Raw genomic sequence first — 23,729 nt, forward strand, 5'->3', positions numbered from 1 at the left:
AATCAGTTGACGTATAAGCATGAGTTGGTGTTTAGTAATTACCTGCCAGATTTCTTACACTCGATAATTTTTTTAATTACAGCTTCTTCTCCAGTTCAGCCTCCTTTCTTTGAGTGTCCAATAGGATATTTTCCACCTCCAGTACCACCAATTTCCTTGCCACTGCCACCTCCAATTCCAGTAAGTAACCTTGAAAGGAGTGTGTTTTTTAATTCTCATTTTGTATCTTATTTCTAATGCTGAAGTGAAGATTAAATTTAGATTCTGTTCTTGATACAAATTCTCTATTTGGTGATTCCCTTGAACTATCTGATAGACTTGTGGTTGCTTTTTTAAAACTCTATTTCAGCTATTTTTTAGCTGATCCAATTCCTGTTTAATGGAAGTTCTCCCTATTGAACTAAAACTTTCTCTTCATTGTTAGAGCTATGCTGTTTCATAACAGAAAGCAAAAATTGCATGAAGCATGTAAGGAAAAATAATGAATTGGAATTGTTAGCAACTTTGCCTCTTATCTCTAGGCCATGTATGTAGATATTACTCTCTGACTTATTACCTAGGGGGGGGAGAAAACAACGAAAAATGTAGCTCATCACAGTCCTTCTTTCAAACTTTGTGCATTTTGACTGTATGTTGTCTGTCTTCTCACCTAAGAGTCCACATGGGCATTGAATTAGTGTTTTTTTTTCCCCACTACTTCTCTTCAATGAGTGATTGTTACCCTTCTTAGTAAAGCAGTAGAAAGTTGTCATTCTCTACCATGACAGGTTCTGAATTTTTGACTAAGGAAAGTTGTAATTTTGTTAGCTAAGACAAATTCATAAAACTGCTTAAGGACTGTTTTTTCAAACAGTGGGAACCTATCTGGTCAGCCATATTTCTATGGCTAGACTATCTCTGGTTCTGAATTCTCATTTATGTTTAGTTTGTATCTCTGCACTACTTTACTATCCAAAGGTAACCTTGTTGTTCCATGATCATCTTTGAGTAATTACTAACTGTTTAGCAGCAGCCTTTGACAGTGATCTGAATTCACTGCAGTTTGAATTAGTTTTAAACCGTGAAATAATTTAGGTCTCCACCTCTGCTAAATAATCATAAAGTAGCAGTAATTTTCATGTTTCAAACTCTTGTTTTCCTTTTTATCTCAGCCTGTACCATCTTTGAGCCAACTTTACGTGGAGGGTATTTCTTGTGTTTCTCTTGAGCCACCTCCCCCTCTTCCACCTCTTCCCCCTGAAGAGCCTGAACAGCCACCAAAACCTCCATTTGCTGATGAGGAAGAGGAAGAGGAGATGCTCTTAAGAGAAGAATTACTCAAGTCTCTAGCCAACAAACGAGCTTTCAGATCTGAGGTACTCCATTGGTTTTTGAATGTAAACCTCTAGATGGCAATCTTGACCGAAACTTAAATGTGATCTGCTAAGTGAGAATTACAGGCTTTTTTATGCTGTCTTTCTGATGACTTAAAAAAAAAAATAATTTTTTTTTTAAAATGCTCTGAATTTCCATCACCCTCTGCCCCACAAAAGAAACCAAAACAAAAGCCAGCCTGGAATACCCTTTAAATTGTAAATTGCAGCTTGTCTTTTACTTCTGAAGGAATTATGAGACTTCAGTGTACTGAAAATTGAGTATGTTCAGGGGAATGGGGATTTTTTTTCTGCAAAAAAAATGTTTATTATTTGTTAGCTGTCAGTTAAAAAACAAGACACTTAACTTTGTTTCAACCTTCTAGTAAAAGGAGTTAGGAGAGGTTAACCGTTGGTTTTTGTTGTTTCGTGTTTGGTTTTTTTTTTTGGAATGAGAAGCAAAGTTTGTGGTTTTGAAAACTTAGATTGTTTTTGACCTCTTTAAAAGGTGGCAAAATCTTTTGCAGTTGACCTGTGAATAACTGGCATATTTTTGTGTGCCTTTTTGATATTATTGCAGAATTGCAAGATTGGTCTAATACGTTTGGATAGTCTGCCTAAATCACAATTCCAAGTTCCAAGACATGTATGGAACAATCTCATTTATGCTTATGTCTTTTAAAATAGCTGTGTATAGTATGTATTTTTATGACTGTATTTTTGTTTTATTTTGTTAGGAAACTTCAAGTAACAGTGGTCCACCTTCCCCTCCTGTTCCAGATAATTTGCTCTCTGTACCAAGAAGCAATCTGTCCGCTGTCAGTATTAATACTGTCTCTCAGCCGCGGGTACAAAATACGAAGTTTGTTAGAGTACCGAGGCCTCCACGAGCAGTGATCACAGTAAGGAAATAGTGGTGCTTTCTATTAATAAGACTATGAATTGAAGCTGTCCTCAGTTCAAGTGAAGAGCAGACTTAAGGTTTTCTAGTGATACAGCACAGAACAGTGGAGCTTCAATTAAAAATTTGAATTAGTAGTAACTTTGATAATCCATAGCTCTTCTAGAAAGAATTTGACACTGAAGTAAGAATTTACAGCTTAAGAGAGCATCAAAACATGCCAGCACTCATCTGAACTAAAAGAGACTGTAAATATAGTTCAATTAATTTCTTTTCCAGATTAGCACAGGCTGAAGGGTGCTGTTCAATGGTAGCTGAGCCAATCTTATCACTGTTTGTTGCCAAAAAAGAGGTGGTCTTGCTCTTTCTCCTGCTCATGGCCAAATGGCGTCTCCCTTTTTTTGAACTGGGGTCTGGAGCATCAGTCCTGTTGCTTAACTTATTTAACATGCTAAACTGGTTAGAAAACTGACCTTGGGGGAAAAAAAAGTACTTTTCCTTCTAGGGGGAGTTGAATTTTTTCAGTGAACAGTATGTGAACATCAGAGCTAGCACAAAAGTGGTGGCAGATGGCATGTCTGTGAGTGCGGGGGAAGACAGAGGAGAGAGTATTCTCTTCAGGCAGCAGCAGACTTCGTCACATTAGCTCGAGCCATGTTCTGTAACTTGACCTTCATATGAATGGTCATGGGAGGTATGTGCAGCTAGCATTTGATTTGTGATGTCTGCAATGTCCTTGCATTGTTGGAAACGCCTTATAAAAACATATTTGCCTGTGTTATGCCAGACTGGAAGCCCATGTAACCTACTGTTCTATTTATGGCAGTGAACCATACATAGTACCTAGTTTGTGATTATTTTAACAACACATCTTACAAAGCTTGGTTTGTTGTAGCTCTTTCCCATGCAGATTTTCTAATGAATAGTATGATTGAGTCCATACCTTTGCCTTTCTGGCAGTGGATGGTGTCTTTAATAAACCAGTTTTTTTTTTTTTTACTAAATGTGGAGGAATATATAGTGTCTTTGAGACTATGTGGCTGGAAAGCTGCCTGGCAGAAAAGGACCTGGGGGTGTTGGTCGACAGCTGACTGAATGTGAGCCGGTAGTGTGCCCAGGTGGCCAAGAAGGCCAATAGCATCCTGGCTTGTATCAGAAATCGTGTGGCCAGCAGGACTAGGGAAGTGATTGTCCCCCTGTACTCAGTACTGGTGAGGCCACACCTCGAATACTGTGTTCAGTTTTGGGTCCCTCACTACAAGAAAGATATTGAGGTGCTGGAGCATGTCCAAAGAAGGGCAACGAAGGTGGTGAAGGGTCTAGAGATCAAGTCCTATGAGGAGCGGCTGAGGGAGCTGGGGTCATTTAGCTGGGAGGAAAAGAGGCTCAGGGGAGACCTTATCGCTCTCTACAACTACCTGAAAGGAGGTTGTAGTGAGGTGGGTGTTGGTCTCTTCTCCCAAGTAACAAGCAATAGGACAAGAGGAAATGGCCTCAAGTTGCACCAGGGGAGGTTTAGACTGGATATTAGGAAAAATTTTTTCACTGAAAGGGTTGTCAAGCATGGGAACAGGCTGCCCAGGGAAGTGGTTGAGTGACCGTCCCTGGAGGCATTTAAAAGACAAGTAGATGTGGCACTTAGGGACATGGTTTAGTGGTGGACTTGGCAGTGCTAGGTTAACGGTTGGACTCGATGATCTTAAAGGTCTTTTCCAACCTAAACGATTCTATGATTCTGTTGTATCACTATCAAATCTAGCTGTAGCTGACCAACAGCTTTCTTGCTCATAAATACAGACTGTGTGATCGCTTGGTCACCTGATGCCATAATGAGGAAAAAAAAGCTTAAGATAGTAGAGACCTGAATGTTCCTTTTTTGGTCATTCTAAGGCATACTTTCCTTTCTGTAGGAAAATTGTGCTCTTAAGCTTGAAGTGGATGGTTTTTTTTTTTTGTCTGTACCCATCTTCACAATCTACTTTAAATTCTAGATGTAAATAGAGTAATTATTCAATTTGGGCATGCTTTTATCCTTTCTATAATCATTTCACATTTACTTACATTTTTAGGTGGCGTTATGTTTAAATACTAAACCTATTCTGAAAAAAACCTTAAATTACCACTTATTCTATTGTCCTGAGACTTCATTAACTGCTGTTGCATAAATGAGGGAGAACACATGTTGCTGGGGAGCTGTTGGTTTGTTTTAGTAATGTAATAAATGTCTCTTATCAGCTGTGCTGTTGAAAGGCATTATGTAAATGTTAAAAAACCTGCAGCTGAAATTCAGTGCCTGTTGCTAATGATGGTTAGCTTAGTTAAAGCTGACAGATTAATACCTTGCATTTGAATTGGCTAGCTTGGCTAGTGTCTTTTTTACAAAAATGATTATAGAAGCAAAGCATTTTGCATTTGTTAATTTTTTTAAATAGCTTGGGATATAGAATATTTATATATAAAATAGGTGTGTGTTTTAAAGAACTTATGGCAAAATAATGTTCACAGGAGACTAGTCACAAAATATTTCTGTCCTCTGTGGAAACAATTCGATGTGAAAAAAATCAATTACTCCTGTTAGTTTAAGCTTTTAGGAACAATTTGTATTGAAAGCTTATGATTTTTTAAACTTTTGTAGTATTTGATATTTCTTACTAGAGCCTAAAAAAAGTGAACTCATGAGAATTTAATTTTGAACTTAAAAACTGATAGTTTTTCTGTGGGCATTATTGGATAGATCCAGAAATTAAAACATCACAGAGGTATAGAAAATGCAAATTCTTCAGGTTTTTGAAATCTAATTTCATAATTTTGGGGGCTTGGTAGCTTTTGAATGTTAGAGTGTGCTGTACCATATTTCAGAAAAAGTTTTAAATTTACAAACCTTGGGATTTCTTCTGTGGAGTTGAGGACCTTTGCATAGTGAAATAAGCTACAGATGTTGGTTTGCTTTTTCAGTGACATCTTGTAACCCTTTTTCAAAGTAGTCATGGACACACAGGGGTCTGTTCACCACAGATTGAAAATATGTCTTAGAACATTTTGGAGAGATCCTGTGTTACAGCTGAGGCTGTGGTTCCCCTGCAGTAGAAGCTAATCTTGCTGAAGGCAGTGTGATGGTAGTTGCCTGGTGTTACTTTACTGATTGTTAAATGTTTTGCTGAATCACATAAAAAAATAACACCTGGGAAAAAACACCTGGAGAAAAGCTGACTTTGACCTCCTCACTATCAGCTTTTCCCCCAGAAGAAAAATGGAGAAGGCAGTTAGAGGCAGTTTACCCTACACAACTGTGCCAAAAGCAGCTTGGCAGCTTTGGTCTTTTAATATCAAGAGCCAGTGATAGGGAAGGGGTGTATTGGGCATCTGAAGATGAGAAGACAGGTGAGGTGCCTTGCCTGATTAATTTAGGTTTCCGTGGAGCTACAGCTAGACAATATTTTTGAAGAGAGGGCCAGTGCCTAGTTCTGTTTTCTTGCACCAATGTAATTTGTAATTTCACCTACCTGTACTATGGTGGTGTACAAATGATGCAGCTGTAGTACATTCAGAAGTAGTAGATACGATCCTTATTTTAAGAACTGTCCAGAAAGAGAATATCAAAAAGAAACAATTGTGGCAATTGGGTATTTTTCACTTTAAAAAGTAGGTTTTTTTTGTGAGGTGTGTTCTTTAAAAGACACTTAGAGCTTTGAAGAGGTCCTGTCCTGAGGTAAAGGTTAAATGTGTAACTGTAATTGTCCAGACCTACACTGGGAGATGGGAAGAGCAGTCCTGCAAATGTGAACTAAGTTGCTTCTTTCCAAGCTGTAACTCCAGAGCATTTGAGGTTAATCTAAATTGTCTGCTTGTTTCTGCATCTTTTTGTGCTGGAATTGGCAGTTATCTGATCTTCAGTGAGCTGTTTCAGTTAGTGATGTTGGCAAAAAGTGATTAATCTTGTTTCGTTTGTTCTTTATGTACTGTTGGTGGTCTGCCAATTTAACTGCCTGAGCAGCTCACTGTAAGGTCAGCTAAGTATAACTGTGGGACAAGAGGTGTCACAGCTGTGTGGCAGAAAGATGGCGGAGTTCTGATATGCCTGCCACGGCATTTCTAATGCAGACTTGATTGATTGTTACCTCTCAGTAACTTAAAAAAATTGCTTGCAAATGGCAGATGATAGTTTTCATTACAATTGAAATAATTCATGAAGTATAGGAGTCAAAGGTTTGAGATTCGTATGCTGTGACCATGGAGACGTAAATGTGCTGCAGATACTTGGGAATAGGTTGAAAATGTTGGAGTACCTTTCATGTTACAGTATCAAGAATGGGTACAGTATCTCTGTCTTGTAGTGGAGATGCACAAATGCTTAGATTTTTTTCTTACAATGTGGAATTGGTGTGCCATGATAACAAAAGGAGTTAACCTCCTTTTTCTCTTCTAGTAAATACGTGCTCAGTTGTATCTGTCTCTAACTTTTTCTTCTTGCTATAAAACTTTTTTCATTCTCCCCACAGCTTCCAAAACACAAGTCTGTTGTGGTTACATTAAATGACTCGGATGATAGCGAGTCTGATGGAGAGCCGTCTAACTCAACTAGCAGTGTGTTTGGAGGACTAGAATCTATGATAAAAGAAGCAAGGAGAAATGTTGAGGTAAACACTATCAGCATTTAATAGGTTTATTTTGTAATGATTTTGTCTTGTAGATGGAATTTAAACTTTCGAATTTGGTCAAGTAATATTCGATTACACCAGAAATGGGCAAGAGTGAGCACATTACTCCTGTCTGGACCATTACATTGTAATTTGGATTGCACAAGCTAATTAAAATGATTTTTTGGTTAAGATGGCATCCTGAAGATAGAATTTGTAATATATTTTGGTTTCATTTTTTCAATTGAAATTCAATGCATTTTTAATTACTAGTAAAAAAATACTGGCTTAAAAGATCTTATTAGCCTTGAACAGCTTTAAGTTTGTGCTGAAATGCTTCTTAAAAATAGTAGGTAATAGCTGTATTTTAAACTAGTGTGACTAATATTAACTTGAACCTCGTTGTAACAGGCCTCAAAAATCAAAGCCCCTCCAAAATCAGAAAAAGAAAATGATCCAATGAGAACTCCAGAGGCTCTACCAGAAGATAAGAAGATAGAATACAGACTCTTAAAAGAAGAGATTGCCAGGTACAACTGGGTTTAATTGTTAATGTGAAATGTATATTCTTTATAGTCCTTTACTAGTCTATGTTTGTAACTGGAAGGAAAATCTGAGTTTGAAAACCTTGCCATTACCTTCAGTTTTTCCCCTACTCAATTTTTAGTAAGACAACATAGGAGTCTAAAGAAAGTCCTTGGATTTGAACCAACGTACAGTAGTTGGTTGCAGTTGTGGAAAGTTCTTTTCCTTTTAACTTGAAATCTTGTCCTGCTACTTTTTTGAAGATTTTAAAACTATTGGGAGTACACATCGAAATTAATGTTGAAGCTACTGAACAACTTTGCTTTTAACATCTGTTTTAGTCGTGAGAAACAACGTTTAATTAAGTCTGATCCACTGAGGAACAATTCGTCCCCTGCAAATTCTGATGGTGAAGTTGATGGAATTGGGAGAATAGCAGTAGTGACAAAACAAGTCACAGAAGCAGAAGCAAAGCTTAAGAAAAACAGGTATGTATTTCACTGTCGTAAGTCCTGCCTTGTTTGCTTAGTAGGATGAAAATGGTAAATAATCTTTTTGAAGCATTTAAAGTACAGCAAACGATTGGTTTTCTGTTGTCTTGAATTCTCTTGCTGTACAAAGGGAATTGTGTTGTAGAGCCAGTGTGGTGTTTGATGGTAACTTCTAAGTGTGATTTGTCATGCTAACTGTTTTCAGCTGTATTTATGTTCAGAGACTAGAATATCATCTGTGCCACCTAATAACTCTGAAATATGAAAAAATGAGTGTGCTTTTCACTCGTTGGTAAACTTTGAGGGTAGCATGTTTCAATGGGATGTGCCTGATACATATAAATGAATTAGTGTTTCGGCAGAATAGGTATGCTGTTTGAAGCTTTTCCTGTACGCCTTTTCTCTTTTAGCATGCCTCTTCCATGTTTCTTACCCTTCTTCCAAGTTACTGTGGAAAATACAAGTGCTTTGCCTCCTTCTTCTCTGCTTCTGTTGCCACTTGATTATTTCTGTGGTCTTGTGAACAAACTGGTTTGTGGTCAGACATCAGTTGAAGGCCATTCTTCCCCCCTCCCTTTATTCACATCCATCTACCTAAGTCTTTATCTTGCTTCCTTTAATGCATAGCTTTTTATATTTTATTATGCTGCTATCATGCCATAATGCTGCGGCTTGTAGTCTGCTAATGTGTGTATGCGCCCTAAGGAAGAATTTGGTTGTTACTTAACAGAAAGCAAGAACATGCATGTTTTGGATGTCTTAATGTTAAAAACAGTATTAAAGATACACTACTTGCTTACCTTCCCCTGTCCTCATAACTAGAATGTTTTCATCTGCTTTATACTGACATGCTGAACTTGGGATACTGAAATCTGCTGTATGTACTAGCAGTATTTATTGTCTTATGGGTGTTAAGACTCTCTGGAGAAACTTAGAATGTTGTTTGTTGGTAAGTGAAAAAGAGCTGGGTTCTTCAATAACTAGGGTTTCAGAGGAGCAGCAATAGCTCTGAGAAACTTCCCTTTGGAAAAAATTTTGTTACATGGCTTTTCTACTTTTAGACTTCTGTTGATGAAGGATGAATCTGTCTTGAAACATTTGTTGCAACAAGAAGCCAAGAAGAGAGAAAATGTTCGAATTGCTGAAAATAAAATTAACAAACTAGCTGAACAGCTACAAGCAACAGAGAAGATCTTGAATGCTAATAAGATGTTTCTCAAGAAGCTTCAGGAACAAGTAACTTTAATTTTGAAATGTTTCTGTTTCCTAGAGCTGAAAATCTTGAAATGGGAAGCCTGATTTTTGGAGGCAGTAGACTTTCTTTGAATTAATCATTAATTAATTCCCATGTCTTTTCTGATTGTATTTTATTATGTGGTCATACCTGAAAATTTGCATCTTACTGTAGTTTTTTTTTTCTTTTTCTTTTTTCAGATTCATAAAGTTCAACAACGAGTTACAGTAAAAAAAGCTCTGGCATTAAAATATGGGGAAGAACTTGCTCGAGCAAAAGCAGTAGCAAGTAAGGAAATTGGGAAACGAAAACTGGAGCAAGATCATCTTGGGGTAAGTCTGTTGCATGCTTTTAAACCATGCTGTACTTGAAAAGCAGTAGCAATTTTGATGAGGAAACTTAGTTCAAATGGGATTTCTGGAAAATGGAAAACATTTCAAAAGCACTGTAGGAATCTTCGTATTGGTTTCCTATATTTTTGAGAATTCAACAGAAAAAGCATTAATCATTTAAAGGAAAAAAAAAAAAACCTATTCAAAGCCTACATTTCTGTGCCAGAGGAATGTCATTAATAGGTAAATAATAAGAGGAGCTATATGCCTGTGAAGGAAGGAAGGAGATACTTTACTGTCTGTAGACATCAATGATCTTGTTAAAACTATCTAGCAAAGACACTGAAGAGGGGGATCTGATCTTGTTTTGAAAAACAAAATACAGAAAAACAAGGCTAAAATATTTTTGTAAATTTTTCTTTTTGTGTCCCCCCTGCCAACACCACTGCGTATACTTGTTTTATAGCTCACGTTTTAAATCTGGCCAGAACTTCTGTTGAAGCCCTGTACATGATGTAGGGTAATTTTTATCGAAAAACCTGCAAACCTGCCAGTTGAGTTGTGGCAAACTCTTTTGTGGTTTTCCTGCTGTTCGTTGAAATTTTCTGGCAAGAGCTTAAAATATGTTTTTATAAACTCTGAATTAAATATCTTACCCATGATTCATTTACTTCCTGTCAATAGATCAGTAAATGTGAAAATGAAATAAAAGGAACTTTTTTCTTTTCAGCCAAGCAAAATGTTGAAACTGGAGAACTCCCCTGCATCAAGTCCAAAAAAGCATTCAGCAGAATTGATTGCACTAGAGAAAAAACGGCTACAGCAACTAGAGTATGAATATGCTCTAAAGATTCAGAAATTGAAAGAGGCCCGTGCACTTCAAACCAAGGAACAATCAAATATTGCACCTCATGCAGAAGAGGAATCTGAATTTGCATTACCTCAGCCGTCACTTCATGATCTTACACAGGATAAATTGTCTTTGGACAGTGAAGAAAACTACTTTGATGATGAAGTTCTGTCTAATTCAAACCGAGAACGAAGGAGATCTTTCAGAGAATCTAATTCTTTCACTAAACCAAATCTTAAACACATGGACACTCCAAAACAAGAAACTATAAACAAACTTTCTAAAAAGGCGTCAGAGGAGCCTGAGCTGTTCCTTGGCTTGAATATTGATGAACTGAAAAAACTTTATGCTAAAGCTGACAGCTTGAAAGAGCTGCTAGTGAAAAGTACTGCCTTTATAGTACCGAAGGAAGATGTGTTGTGTGGTCAGGTAAATGCTTTAAAACTAAATATGAAGGTTGTCTTTATTAGGTGGTATTGCAATTGCTGTATATCTGTTTATCTGTTTCGTAGGAAATTTCAGTGGACATGGATTTTGTTACATCACAAAATAAACAAACGGAAGTGAAACCATTTCCATTTGGACCGTATCATAGTCCTCTTCTAGTATTTAAATCCTACAGGTATGAAGACTTGTAGCAGCTCTTTGACTTCTGTGTATATGTGTTCTTGTTCAAGTATTCTTCACTGTTCTTCCTTGATACCCAGGCGTGTACAGAAAGACAAGTAGCAGTGAGAAACTTGACTATGCTGAAACAATTTTGTCTGGTTTAGGGAACCTAATGATTTTAGTTACTTTTTCTGGTAAGCGGGAGTCCCTTGTTTTTGTGCAGTATGCTGCTTTTGCATTGTATTGCATACTGTTCCCTGCAGCTGGATTGTTGGGTATAACTGAATTAAAAAACAATAGTTAAGCATTTGAAAACAGGATTTTTATATCCAGTATGAAGCAATCTAAAATCCAGGAAAAAAATAACAGAAGCATATTTCAATTATGCAGTCTGTAAACTTGGCTAGGATTTACATTGTTTAAGTCAAGATTGAGCCAATCACCTATTTTTGGATTCTTGCTCCGTGGAAAGAGAGCATGACCACAGTGATTCATCTTGACTTAAAGTAGGCACTTGCAAGTGTAATCAATTTGACACATCTTTCTTTTAACTAAAGAGAGCTTTGTTCCTACACATTAAATTTTAGAAAACGAAAGTCTGGAATTGAAACTGGAGCAGTTGAATCCTCCAATGTGCTTCAGGTTTTTTTTATTTCTATACTTTTAAGTAGCAAAAGATGGAGGATGCTGTCTTTACGGGAGTATTCATTTTAACTTCTTGTAGGTTATGGCTTCAATTCCTTAAGGTGCTAGAAATCCCAAAATTGAAATAGTCAAACTTTAACTAAAGATTTAAAACAAGCATTAGTCTGGTTTTGTTTGTTTACACATTCTAAAATCTGATGTGGATTTTTTCCACTGTTTTTTGACACTGATCTTATGCTGACTAGAGCATGAGTGCAATTTTTCTAGAACTAAACTGAGATTTTATTTCAGTAGTTTCCTTTTGCTACTGGGTCATGACTACACTTCCTGTTCTTATGTGAATGAAGTTCTGCACCTAAGGGAGAAGAGAATGCTAGAACAGAATCTGTTTAGATTGAGAAGTACTGTTTTGTTCCCTCCCTCTGTCACTGTTTTCACCTTCCTCTTAACTCATAGGTGAGCGATGCTTTGGTTAGTAGTAGGGTTTTGGAAATAATGAGATTTAATACAGAAAAAGTGATTATTTTTTTAAATGTTTTGTTTAGTAAAACTGATGTCTTGCCTTGTACGCTTTGTCACAATAATTCACTGTTTCATTTTAGGTTTAGTCCGTATTTTCGAACCAAGGAAAAACTGTACCTCAGTTCAGTAACATATAGCAATATGATTGAGCCAAAACAGTGTTTCTGCCGTTTTGATTTAACAGGCACATGTAACGATGATGACTGTCAGTGGTGAGTCCTTTTAAATTTTGTTTGTTTGAACTAAACCTCTCTTCTAGATGTCTGACTCAAAGACCAAAATAGGCATGTTTTTCATTTCTTTAAAAGGTCTGGATTTATGATCCTATGCACAAGTTCTAGAAAATAAAGTTGTTTTTAATACCCTATTGCAGCTACTTGGTTGGCAGGAAAAAAACCCTTTCATCTAAGCCATGAAGAAGGGAGACTCTTTAGATGTAAATTTAGAAAAGCAGTATGGAGTGTTAGAGACTATTTCACCTTTTGGTTGCCTTGTAATCCAGGCGGGACTCTTGCTTTATAGCTTCAGCATAACTTCAGACCATCGTGGAACCTCAGGTAGTGGTTGATACTCTTAAGCACACTAGAGATGCATCATGCTGCTAACCAAAATAAAGCATATACCAAATATTATGTGATTATGTAAAAAAAAAAAAAATACTATTGTAGTAGTGGAATTCTAGTTTTCTGGGAATATACTGGCTAAGTTTGTTTCTTTGAAGCCTCATGTTAAATTATGTTAAAAATAGTTTGTTAAACAGTGTTGCACAGTATACTTAAAAAGTTGGTGCAAGAGCAAATGGATATGAATTGGTCAAGAATAAACTCAATTTGGAAACTTCTAACTACTGGAAAAATATAACAGGAGTGGACTTTAGCTCTTTTTTTGCCCTTTTTGGTGGCAGTTAGCTTTTTGGATCAGCTTTTAGCTGTTGCCATCAAACCATAGTTTGAATCTTTTAAATATGAAGTGATATCTAATTCTTATAACTATCTTGTTTGAACTGGAAAGTTCTAAATGCTCTGTTTTTGTGTTAGTGCAAAGCAAGTGTGTAGAGGTTTATTTTAGAGAGTAAAGCTATAGTGAAATAATGAAGAGTAAGATTGAGTTACTGATGCAGGCTTAAGTTTAGAGAAGACCCAGACATATTTAACAGAAATTTCAAAGCAGACTGTAGTGTTTTCTGTGGGTATCATTTTCTTTATGCCTCACCCTAGCGTATACTAAAACCAACTTTCTAGTTACAAGCCTTATTAAATTGTTGCTGTGATAAATATATTAATTGCTTATTTGTTTGTTTTAGGCAGCACATGAAAGATTGCACTCTTAGCCGTAAGCAGCTGTTTCAGGATATTCTGTCTTACAATTTAGAACTGATTGGCTGTTCAGAAAAAAGCACTGATGAAGAAATCAGCACTGCCACAGGTTTTTAAGAGTCTTTTTTTCACTTTTGTATACGAAGATTCATTTCTGAAGGGAATGACACTCATTAAAAGCTCTGGGTGCAAGGACTTTATAAAAAGTAATGTGTAAGATACAGCTAAATGAAAAAATAGATTTCTGCAGTTGTCCAGTCCTTTGTAGTGGGTGTTACCTTGGTGTCTTTACAGAGAGAAAAAATCTTTGATCTGTGGAACATTTCACTCAAAAAAATAAAGTATTGCTGGGATTCAGGGGATTGGGGAGCAATGGGCATGGAATCTTTCCCTCTTCCCTTACTCGCTTCTTTTTGTAACTGCTGGACTGGTCTGTTTCAGTGGAGCTGGAATTTTATAACAAGGCTGTTGCCACATAGGCAAGTTGTTGAACAGAACTCTTTCAGTTTTTCATTTCTTTGTTCTAGTATGTTAAATTACCATACCTCTTGAAGCAGTCGTATTTCATGAATTCAGCATAGATTGTGCTAAATTGCTGTTAAGTTACCTATCCATTTTCATTTGTGTGTTTACCTAAGAGACAAATATTCTTGTTTCAGAAAAATATGTTGAAAAACTTTTTGGTATAAACAGAGACCGTATGTCAGTGGATCAGATGGCTGTTCTTCTGGCCAGCAACGTCAATGAGAGTAAAAGTCACAGTAAGTAACTTGGTAGATTAAGTACAATATAAACTTTTTAAAATTATGTAAGTACCTTGATGATTTTGTAAACCAAGAATATTTTTTTTTGTTGTTGCTTAGTTTGTTTATGTCAGTATTATAAATTCTGCTTATGGTAAATTAAAGGCAGCAGAGTTTGTTTTAAGGCAATAATATAATAGTTTTGGAGTCCAATTTGGAAAAGTGACTTACGCACTTGAGCACAATAGATTTTAAATAAGTAGTGCTGAAACTTACTCGTGTTGCACTTACAGAATGTTTTTATCTACAGTCTTTATTAGCAAAGATGTTTTAATCTTGAATACAGAAAAGTAAAACAATTTCTACTAATTGCTTGTTTACAGCACCTCCATTTACAACATGGAAAGATAAAAGGAAATGGAGACCAAAGTACTGGAGAAAACCTCTGTTAGATAGTAGCAGCAGTGAAGAGGAACAGTTCATTGGACCTATTAAATATGGTAATCTGGATGTGTGGCATCTGTTAAAAAAGAGTACTGGGGGAAAATACCTACCAGCCTCTTACCAACACTTAATTTTCAAAGTGGTTCTTAAGAAAACCAATGCTTTTAATAGCTCTCTTGACTTCATATTTCCTGCATGCAAACTTTATTTTGCATAATTTTTTGGGTAAAGTTTGACCTGAATTTGTTGTATTTAAGGAAAAAAAAATAATCTAGTATAATGTGTGAGTGGAAGTTAAGGTGGAATTTCTACTTACCTGTTCTTAAAAGGAACATAAGGAACTATTTCCCTGGAATGTTTCAGCTTTGCCCATAGACCATTAGGATTTTTTTTTATTTTTATTTTTCCCTCCCAGAACTGTAAGTAGTAAAACTTCATGTGTTCAGTTATCTTAAATTTTTACAGAGTCAGTATTTGGCGTTGAGGTCAGGAGTTAAAAAAAGCTGCTGTTAAACGGGATTTGAGACTTGGAAGCTTGCTAGAGCGTCAGTAACCCAACAGTGTTTCACATGTGACTCATGCAAGTGGGAGCTTTAGGATTTGTTAGCAAATCCTGTAAAAAGGAGTTTTAGAGACTCAGAATTGAATTTTTCTTGTCAGATGTGTCTGTTTCCTAATGCTGCCAGATAAACTGCCTTAATTGGTGTCTGTTGATCAAAGCAACCTTTTACTGCTATTTATTTCTTGCCTTTGCATTTGAAATATAACCAGTTTTCTACAGACTACACAGTTCTAAGTCTTGGAGGATGTTGAAATAACCATATTTTGCTCTGGTCAGTGGCTATACTTGAAATATATAAATGCCCTTGTGTGAGTTCTAATCTTACAGGTCACTTCCGTTTTGAAAAGAAACATTTCTTTTAATTTTTTTTTTTTATTTGCAGCCCATCCCACAGAACATAAAAAAAGAGTTCCAGCTCTTGATGCCGTGGTGACTCCAGATGATGTCCGGTATTTTACAAGTGAGACTGATGACATTTCCAACTTGGAGGCAAGTGTCCAAGAAAACCCCTGTGATGTACAGCTTTGGATTAAACTTGCGTACAAATACTTGAATCAAAATGAAGGGTAAGTCTGCTACGTTTTAGATTTGATTTTGTGCTTTACCCATGCTGTTATGATCAAGTTTCCTTTCTGATGTTAAAGAACTTTCTTCAACAATGCCACAAATAATTTATTACTTAAAAGCAGGTTAAAAAGTAGATTAGATTTCCTGTTGTATGCAGTGTAGTATGTGAGTAATAAATTACACTGATGGTTTATCTTTAGGTAGGTTCTGATTCAGAACGGAAGTTGATGGAAAGTAGTGTGAGAGAAATAATTGTTTGTGTTTGAAAAGCGCACAATCTAATGTACTCCCAAGATTACAGTGGAATGTTGTACTTCCAGTGATAAAGTAGTGGACCAATAAACTCAAATCAGTTTCTCCTCTACAGAGTGAATGGTTGGAATAATATTTGAAATGGCTTTCATCAGAAAGCTTTCTTACAAGAACAGTTCTGCTATATGGTTTTATCCCTGTTGGAAATCGTCCAGTTGAGCACTCAGTTTCTTATTTTGTAATTTTTTAACTTTTGGATTTCTAAGTTTCTCTAGTTTCTGTTCCTTTAAATTATTCTGCAGGGTACCGTGTTACTATTGGCAGTCAGATAATTTCAGTAGGAATTCTGTCATGATGGTTTCATTCTAGAGATTGACTTCGATTTTAATAGTGAGGTACTGGCTTAAGCAGCTGCAGCAGGGAGGAAAGGGAATGGAGAGGAGCAGCTCTCTTTTAAAAGCCTTGTGTAAACTTTGGATAATGGAAAATGTAGCAAAAGATCAGTTTAGCTGTATCAGTAGCTGCCTGAACACTAGAAGGGATAGAACTGGAAAGGCCAGTGCTCAAAGAAAATACTACCACGAAGTGGCAGGGTGCAAAGAGCACACTTTCTCGATATAAGCATACTTGGAAAAAGACCAAGAAAAGAAGGGAGAAAAACTAATGGAAGAAAATGCATCCTTTTCTTAAAACAGCCAGCTCTCCTATTGCACCTAATAATAACCTTTGAAGGATGAAAACTTATTGAAACTTTGAAACGTTCATAGTAAAGGACAGCACATGTTTAAAAAAAAAAAAGATGGCTGACTGTGTGTCACTTCCATTCTAGTTATAAGCATCCATTTTCATATTTGATATTGTGTAAGTCATAATACTAACACAGTTGATGTGAGTGCTTTTTTAATTTTTACAGCTCATCGTCTGAGTGTTTGGATTCTACTTTAAATGTTTTGGCTCGAGCCCTTGAGAACAACAAAGAAAATCCTGAAATTTGGTGTCATTACCTCAGACTCTTCTCAAAAAGAGGAACCAAGGAGGAGATACAGGAAATGTGTGAAACGGCAGTGGAATATGCTCCCTCTTACCAAATCTGGTGGACAGTAAGTAAAAAAAAAAAGAGTATATGTGAAATGTCTGTGTAAGTGTGCATTGTCTACTGTAGAAAACAGTATGTATGAGAGAGAAAGGGTGAAACGAAAAATGCTATAGCTTTTTGAAAACTCAAAAGTTGCTCAGAAAATGAAGCAATTCAAAGTTCTATTTGCAGGATATTTGTAGAAATCATCACTTTTCCTCAGGTAATAAAAGTTATTTAAAATCAAAATGTTACATTTCTTATTTTTTGTTACTGAAGCTTGCAAAATTTAACTTTGGCTATTTGATCTTTAATGTTTAAACAGTATTTTTTGAGTTTTAATGTGAAAATTTGGTGTGAGGGAGGGAAATACGGTTCATAAGGCGGTGAAAGACATTATCCAAAGTTTGTGATTCATGTGACTTTAACTTTAACCTAGAAGCTTTACTAGTATTTTGATTATTATTAATATGAATTATTTCTCTCTAGTTTTTGAATTTGGAGAATTCCTTTGATGGAAAAGACTACGTTTGTGGGAGGATGCTACAGTTCCTAATGGAGGTGGCAGGGGGAGAAGAAAATCTGAATCTCGTGTCCTTTCAGCTGCTGGAGACTCTCCTGTACAGGGTTCACTTAAGCCTGTTCACAGGAAGACATCAGAATGCTCTTGTTCTGCTGCAGGTAACTTCCAGGTTACCGCCCCAGGAATTGTCTTCATACCTTTGCCTTTCTAGTGCCTGTGACTCTGATAGTGTCAGCTTCAGAAGAACTGTTCCTTCCTTTATTTGCTGAAGGAATTCTCCTAGAGACTTCAGTTTTGAGATACGATGCCATTGTAAAATTTGGCGATACCTTTGGGATTTTTGTTACCTATTTTGGTTTGCTTGTGTAGCTAATAGCCTAGACCACTATGTCTCAAAATAATTCCCAGGGAATTGCTTTACTTCTTGATTTCTGGTAAGCTGTAGAACGCTTTCGTGCAGCGAAGGGCCTGTGAGTAATGGATTGCCTCAGGTTCTCAAATGTTTATTGCTACAGAAATTACCAAACCAGTAGTTCTTGGGAAAGAACATAGTATGATGTTATCTAACAGTATTGCCCTGCTCCAAAATTTGGAGGCTGTTAAACCAGACTTTATTGATCCCATGAACTCCAAAGTCATGGAGTTATCTCAGGCTTTTATTTGTGACTGTAGAAAGAATTTAGGTCACTGTTACTGTTCTGTAGACAATAGAAGTGGTGGATGAAGGTGAGAAATCAAGTGCTGACATCAGCTCCCACTTTTAGTTACTACTGCTGTAGTTTCAGTTGCAAGTTTTTTCATTCCTACCAGCAGGTGGCACCTGTTGCTTGCTACAACCTAAAACATTTTTCTCAGTTGTGTGGTTTAAGGCTGTAATGCTTTTTTCTAGCTCCAGTTTAAATAGAAAAGTGTAATGCTGTGTTGACTTCTCCAAAAGCTATTCTAAACACAGCAGTACCAATAAATGTAACTCTGAATGTTTGACTGAATGAACAAAAAGAACAGAGGGAGAAAATGCAGTTTCTCAAATTGACATGGAAATCCAGTGTATATGGGAGAATAACATGAGTTGGTTTCCCTTCCCTTTCCCCAAAGCATCATCACAAAACCAAACATTTTTTGTTTTTTTTAATGTTCATCTGAAATGTGTAGTTGAAAAGAATGTCTTGGGGAGAGATTATTTAATCATATTTGAGAGAAGATAATTTCTAAGTAAATGCTACTTAAGAGTAAGTAGCAATGTGTCTCTTTGAAAACTTGAAAGCAAATTTTCTGAAGTAAATATTTTGAGGGGTGAATAAGTGAAATGTTTTTGAAACTTCAGTTTTCACCTATGGCAGGACAAGTGTTCTGCTGAATTTTGCCTAAATTTGCAAGTGCTTTCGTTCCCCTGAAAGTACTTTCTTTGATTGTACTGCATGTATCCAGAAAAATGTTGGCACATCACTAGCCATGAGATTCTGTTCTGTTTTAGGAGAAATTGTGTTTAGACTTTGTCTAATTGCATGCTCTAATGATTTTATTTGGGATCTGCCAATTTAACTTGGCTATTCTAGTTTTGCATATGACTGGTAGGAAAATTTGAAGCAGTATCGTTCTCAGTAATGTTTCGAACACTTTTTTTTTTAAACAGTGAGTCTAGAGAAGGTAGTGCTTTCAGTAGACTTGGATAGCTGTAACTTAGGAGCTGTATAACTAGAACTTAATTAAAAAAAAGGCAACCAACAAGCAAAAAAACCCACAAAACCCAGTAGGATATAGCAAGCTGAATCCAACTTGTAGATGAGATGTCTCTAGAGCTAATGTATTATTTCTATACAACTGGAAGTAGTTGTCCAAGAATTAAGCAGAAAAGTGGAACAGATGTTGGGAGATGCACGTTTTCAAAGTCTGCCTCTGTTCACTTCTCAAAATCACAATCTTCTACAGTGTTTCTAAACCTGTTACTAGAAATTATGCATACAATTTGAATACAGTCACATTCACATAAGCCAAGTATAATCATGATTGACGTAAAGAATTAGTTCCTTCTTTTCTATGGAAAAGATTTGAGAATATTAAAACTTACTCTTCCTGTTTCCTTTTCTCATTCTTAGATCTTAAAGATTTTATGGTTGAAATACAATGTATCTCTCTTAACCTTTACAGAATGCTTTAAAATCAACAAATGAAAAGATAATATCAGAACGCCTTACTGTAAGTGACCGTTGCTTGGCTTGGCTGGCTTACATACATCTAACTGAATTTGGCATTCTCCCAGTCAAGTTCTATGATCCAGCTAATGTCAATCCTTCAAGGATCATGAACAAAGAGCCATTTTTAATACCATGGCAAACAGTTCAAGATGTGAAGACTGATCCTGATATGCTGTTAGCTATGTTTGAAGGTAAGATTAAGGAGGTAAACTACTTAGTACATTACTCACTTGTTGTAAATCAAGAAATATTATCCAACTTTTGGAAATTCAAGGCTGTGCAATGTTGCGGATGACTATGTTAAGCCATTGGGATTAATCCAGTGAATATTTCATCTTGATTTGAACAGAGCAGTGAGGAAATTCCATGTTCTGAGGTACTTAACACACACACTGAGTTTTTCATCTATGGTTCAAAGCCATAGCTTTTTCTCTGAACTGTGATATTCTATCAAGATAAAGACCAGTGGCTTGTGACAGGATGACATTGCTAGTTTTCTTGGGCTTATGCAATCATAAAGCCAAGCTTCCGTTGTCGTTCTCTCTCTTACCCTCCCTCCCCTCAATGGGATGTGTCTATTGGAAAGTTACTTTCCTGGAAGATTAGTGTGTTTCCTTAGAAGAGGCAGAGCAATGCATGTGTTTTGTCTTCGTTCAAAGTTTAAGTAAACTGAATAACTTTTTTTAAAGATGTAAAATGAAGATACTAGAAGAAATTGAATTCTTGACTTGTGGTGCTGCCAGCGGTAGACTTTATAATAGCATTGTATAAATGTCAGTACTTAGCATGTTAGCCAGCGGCAATACTGAATTGCCACTGAGAATATATCTATGCTGCAGGTAGGTAAGGTGGTGTGGAAATAATCAAGGATAGATTGAGTAGCCCAACTGTGGGAGTGAAGGCAGTCTAGCCATGATAATGGGGTGTTTGCTATGTGGTGTTCATTGTTGGGTAACTTTTTATTATGCTGAGAAGAAAAATAATATCCTGTATTAGCTTTTGTCTCAATAGCTTTCAGCAGCTATGCTGGAAATCCTGGAATGTAGCTTTAAATATAGTGATACACACTGCTCTCTGTAATGTGGCTTTAACATTTCATTGATAGGATGTTTCCTGTTTTTTTAAATGAACGAGGGATGAAACTTCTGAAAGACTTCTGTCTTTCCACTGTGGTGATAAGTGTTAAGAAAGCTTTTCCAAAGATGGTCATCTTCCTTTTTTAATAATTTGCAAAAGCAGCACTTTCAGAAATATCTTTCCACACTTATGTATTTTCATAATGCTAAATGAGACTTTTTATTATGTTAAGGCTTCAAATAACTTTGACATTGCTTGAGGTCTAAAGGCTTGATTTTATACTTTTGTTTTGAAGATGCGGTCAAAACATGTACTGATGAAAGCCTTGAGGCTGACAAAAGAATAGCTATCTGCTTTCCTCTATACAGAAACATGATAGCTTTGCTGAAGCTTCTTGAAAGGTAAGTTGTTTCAAGACATTTTTAATTGGAGTGCTCAACTCTGCTTTTTTGAAAACTTACCTTTACTTTTCTTTAAGGTGGGAGTCTGCTGCAGAACTTTGTAGATCTTTATTGGAGCTCTGCCCTAACAACTGTCAGCTCTTGGAGAGTCTGGCCACCTTGTATTTGCAGATGGAGCAGAGTGACAATGCCTACAAAGTGTGGATTGAAGCTTTTGAGAAGAATCCTCAGAATGCAGAAATTTTTTATCAGTTGTGTAAATTCCTTGTTTCACAGGTAATACTCCACTGCAAAACTCATTTTGTTGGTCTGCTGGCTGTATAAAGTTTGGGGTTTGTGTGTTGTTTCAAACACTTACCAAATGGATTAATCTTCATGATATTTTTGTAATGTCTAGTACTCCTTTATATGGATGGGAAAAATAGAATTGGGAAGATTAGTGACATGATTAAAGATAATCAAAGGAATTACATAAAATCATAAATTTATAGTTTGGATTGTTCTAATCCAGTGTTAATATCCTAAAGCAAGAATAATAGACATTAACAGTAAACTCTGTAATATGTTTGCAGCTTTTTTCTGCTAGTTGCTGACTGACCCAGTTAGACTTCATTCTTGAGAGAATGAAGACAACGGAGCATTGCAGGGATAGACACACCACTTGTTATTTATTGTGCCTAAATTGTTCTTGTCATTTTCAGGTTGATGTCTGACTTTAATTTTTTTATTTTTAAAAAATAAACCCCCAAAACAGGAAAGGTCAAGCAGTATTCTTCCACTGTTGCAAGATTTTGTAGCAGCTTTCTTTGAGAATACATGCCAACAGCATGGTCCCATGGATCTCTTAAGGTACATTTAGAATATTTTTTTCTATTTACATTTCAGTAACATTGGCATTTTCTTGAAAAATAAGACAATCTAGAATTTTTTAAATCCTCTATTTTTAGCTTGGCATGTTTTGCTAAAACTTCAGTGAATTATGATTTTTTAGTTTACAAGGCTTATACTTGTTGTTTGTGCGTATACACTAAATTGTAAAACCACAAGAATTTAAAGGTGAAACAGCCAGCAAGTTTAATGTCTGGATTTGGGGAATGAAAATCGATCATATGTATGCCAAAGTTGTTTGGTTTTGGGGTTTGGTTCCCCACCCCCCCAAAGCTAGGAGCCTAAAATTGCATACCTAAAATACTGTAGGCACTTGCAAAAGATCTCAATCCAGAGGTCCAGCATGCTGTTTTTCAGCAGATTATTATTGCTGAAAAAGCACAGGTTTGTATCTAGCCTGCTGATATTACTTGAATTTTAGCACCTAATTGAGAGACTTATTGAAGTTTTGAAATACACAAGTTCCCTATAGTCAAAATAGATGTCTCTGAAGGCCTTCAAAGGAACACCTTCTGTGCTCCAGCTTATGCAGATGAGGCTTTGAAATGTTTTTATCTCCAAGTTAGGTGTTAGATTTTATTCCTCCTTACATGTGTTTACATTAAATTTAGTACTGCCAGTGCAGCTTAGCTGACTGTATGTGGATGATTGTACCTTACTTGATGTATTTTATGTGGGGAGCGGGAAGTCTGAGATATAAAGCAACATTTAACTTTGTACATAATAAGGGAGTAAATGCTTTCTATATTAATTATTTCTATATTTCTGTGTAATGCTTTCTCTATAAGCTGTATCTGGATAGAGTTAAACTAAAATCTAGGAAAAGTGCATCTTTTTTTTATGTCCCATGAACTGGATTTCAGAACTAAATGTCAGATCCACATAGGACTCTTCCATGTAGAGGGATACTTTCATTTACTACTACTTTTTTCTCTTGTAGATATCTCTTGAATTTTCCAATGCCAATTGAATTTACATCACCCCTCTATAAAGAACATCTTACAGATGATGTTGTAAACCAGCAAATCCCGTATCTGTGGCAGATCTACTGGTGAGACTTTCTAAAGTATTTCTGAGAAACAGCTATTGGGGCTGAGTAAATTGCATTTTCAAAAGCAGAACACTCATTATTTGCCTAAGAGTGTATCACTTTGGGTTCTTTCAATAAATGATCTGCCAGTCCTTAGAGAACCTACCTGCCTGCTGCACAACAGAGACAATTTTATGGAACTGTAAATTGCACATCAACTTAAATTCTCCACTTGAGAAATCTTTCAGAAATTCTGCCCTATGGGAACAGTAACAGGTGTGGTGTTCTCACAAAATTATTTTTTTTGTTTTACTTTTGGTTTAGGTTGCTACAGCTAGTAGTGTTCTTCTTTCTTCTGGCTTCCCGTTGTCTCCCTTTTATTTTACAATAGTTTCCCCCACTCTCTTTAACTTTGTTTAGCCCTGATCTCCCCACCTTCCTTGACCCACTGTTTCAGCTGTTTATGGAGTTACTATCAACAGACTATAAAAGTTGGAACTAGCCACAGACAGCCCTCCATAGCAAAGTAATACAGCCAAGTGAGATTGCAAAGGTGAC

At 36.3% G+C, this 23,729-nt stretch overlaps 1 protein-coding gene across 3 annotated transcripts in view; it reads left to right on the forward strand.

Moving 5' to 3' along the window:
* ZFC3H1 (zinc finger C3H1-type containing) overlaps window positions 1-23,729 on the forward strand; it is a 44,168-nt gene that overhangs the window by 12,267 nt on the left and 8,172 nt on the right. For all 3 annotated transcript variants that reach the window (XM_050914956.1, XM_050914965.1, XM_050914972.1), the window contains exons 7-28: window positions 83-180; window positions 1,152-1,355; window positions 2,090-2,254; window positions 6,753-6,890; window positions 7,302-7,420; window positions 7,757-7,903; window positions 8,968-9,142; window positions 9,341-9,472; window positions 10,203-10,751; window positions 10,835-10,944; window positions 12,179-12,310; window positions 13,402-13,523; window positions 14,074-14,175; window positions 14,541-14,657; window positions 15,546-15,729; window positions 16,896-17,082; window positions 17,547-17,738; window positions 19,729-19,966; window positions 21,148-21,253; window positions 21,331-21,529; window positions 22,008-22,102; window positions 23,082-23,192. In XM_050914956.1, coding sequence (XP_050770913.1) covers window positions 83-180; window positions 1,152-1,355; window positions 2,090-2,254; window positions 6,753-6,890; window positions 7,302-7,420; window positions 7,757-7,903; window positions 8,968-9,142; window positions 9,341-9,472; window positions 10,203-10,751; window positions 10,835-10,944; window positions 12,179-12,310; window positions 13,402-13,523; window positions 14,074-14,175; window positions 14,541-14,657; window positions 15,546-15,729; window positions 16,896-17,082; window positions 17,547-17,738; window positions 19,729-19,966; window positions 21,148-21,253; window positions 21,331-21,529; window positions 22,008-22,102; window positions 23,082-23,192 — 3,622 coding nt within the window. The remainder of the gene's footprint in view (window positions 1-82; window positions 181-1,151; window positions 1,356-2,089; window positions 2,255-6,752; window positions 6,891-7,301; window positions 7,421-7,756; window positions 7,904-8,967; window positions 9,143-9,340; window positions 9,473-10,202; window positions 10,752-10,834; window positions 10,945-12,178; window positions 12,311-13,401; window positions 13,524-14,073; window positions 14,176-14,540; window positions 14,658-15,545; window positions 15,730-16,895; window positions 17,083-17,546; window positions 17,739-19,728; window positions 19,967-21,147; window positions 21,254-21,330; window positions 21,530-22,007; window positions 22,103-23,081; window positions 23,193-23,729) is intronic.

This window comes from Gymnogyps californianus, chromosome 1 (assembly GCF_018139145.2).
Source record: "Gymnogyps californianus isolate 813 chromosome 1, ASM1813914v2, whole genome shotgun sequence".
NCBI classification, from domain to species: domain Eukaryota; kingdom Metazoa; phylum Chordata; class Aves; order Accipitriformes; family Cathartidae; genus Gymnogyps; species Gymnogyps californianus.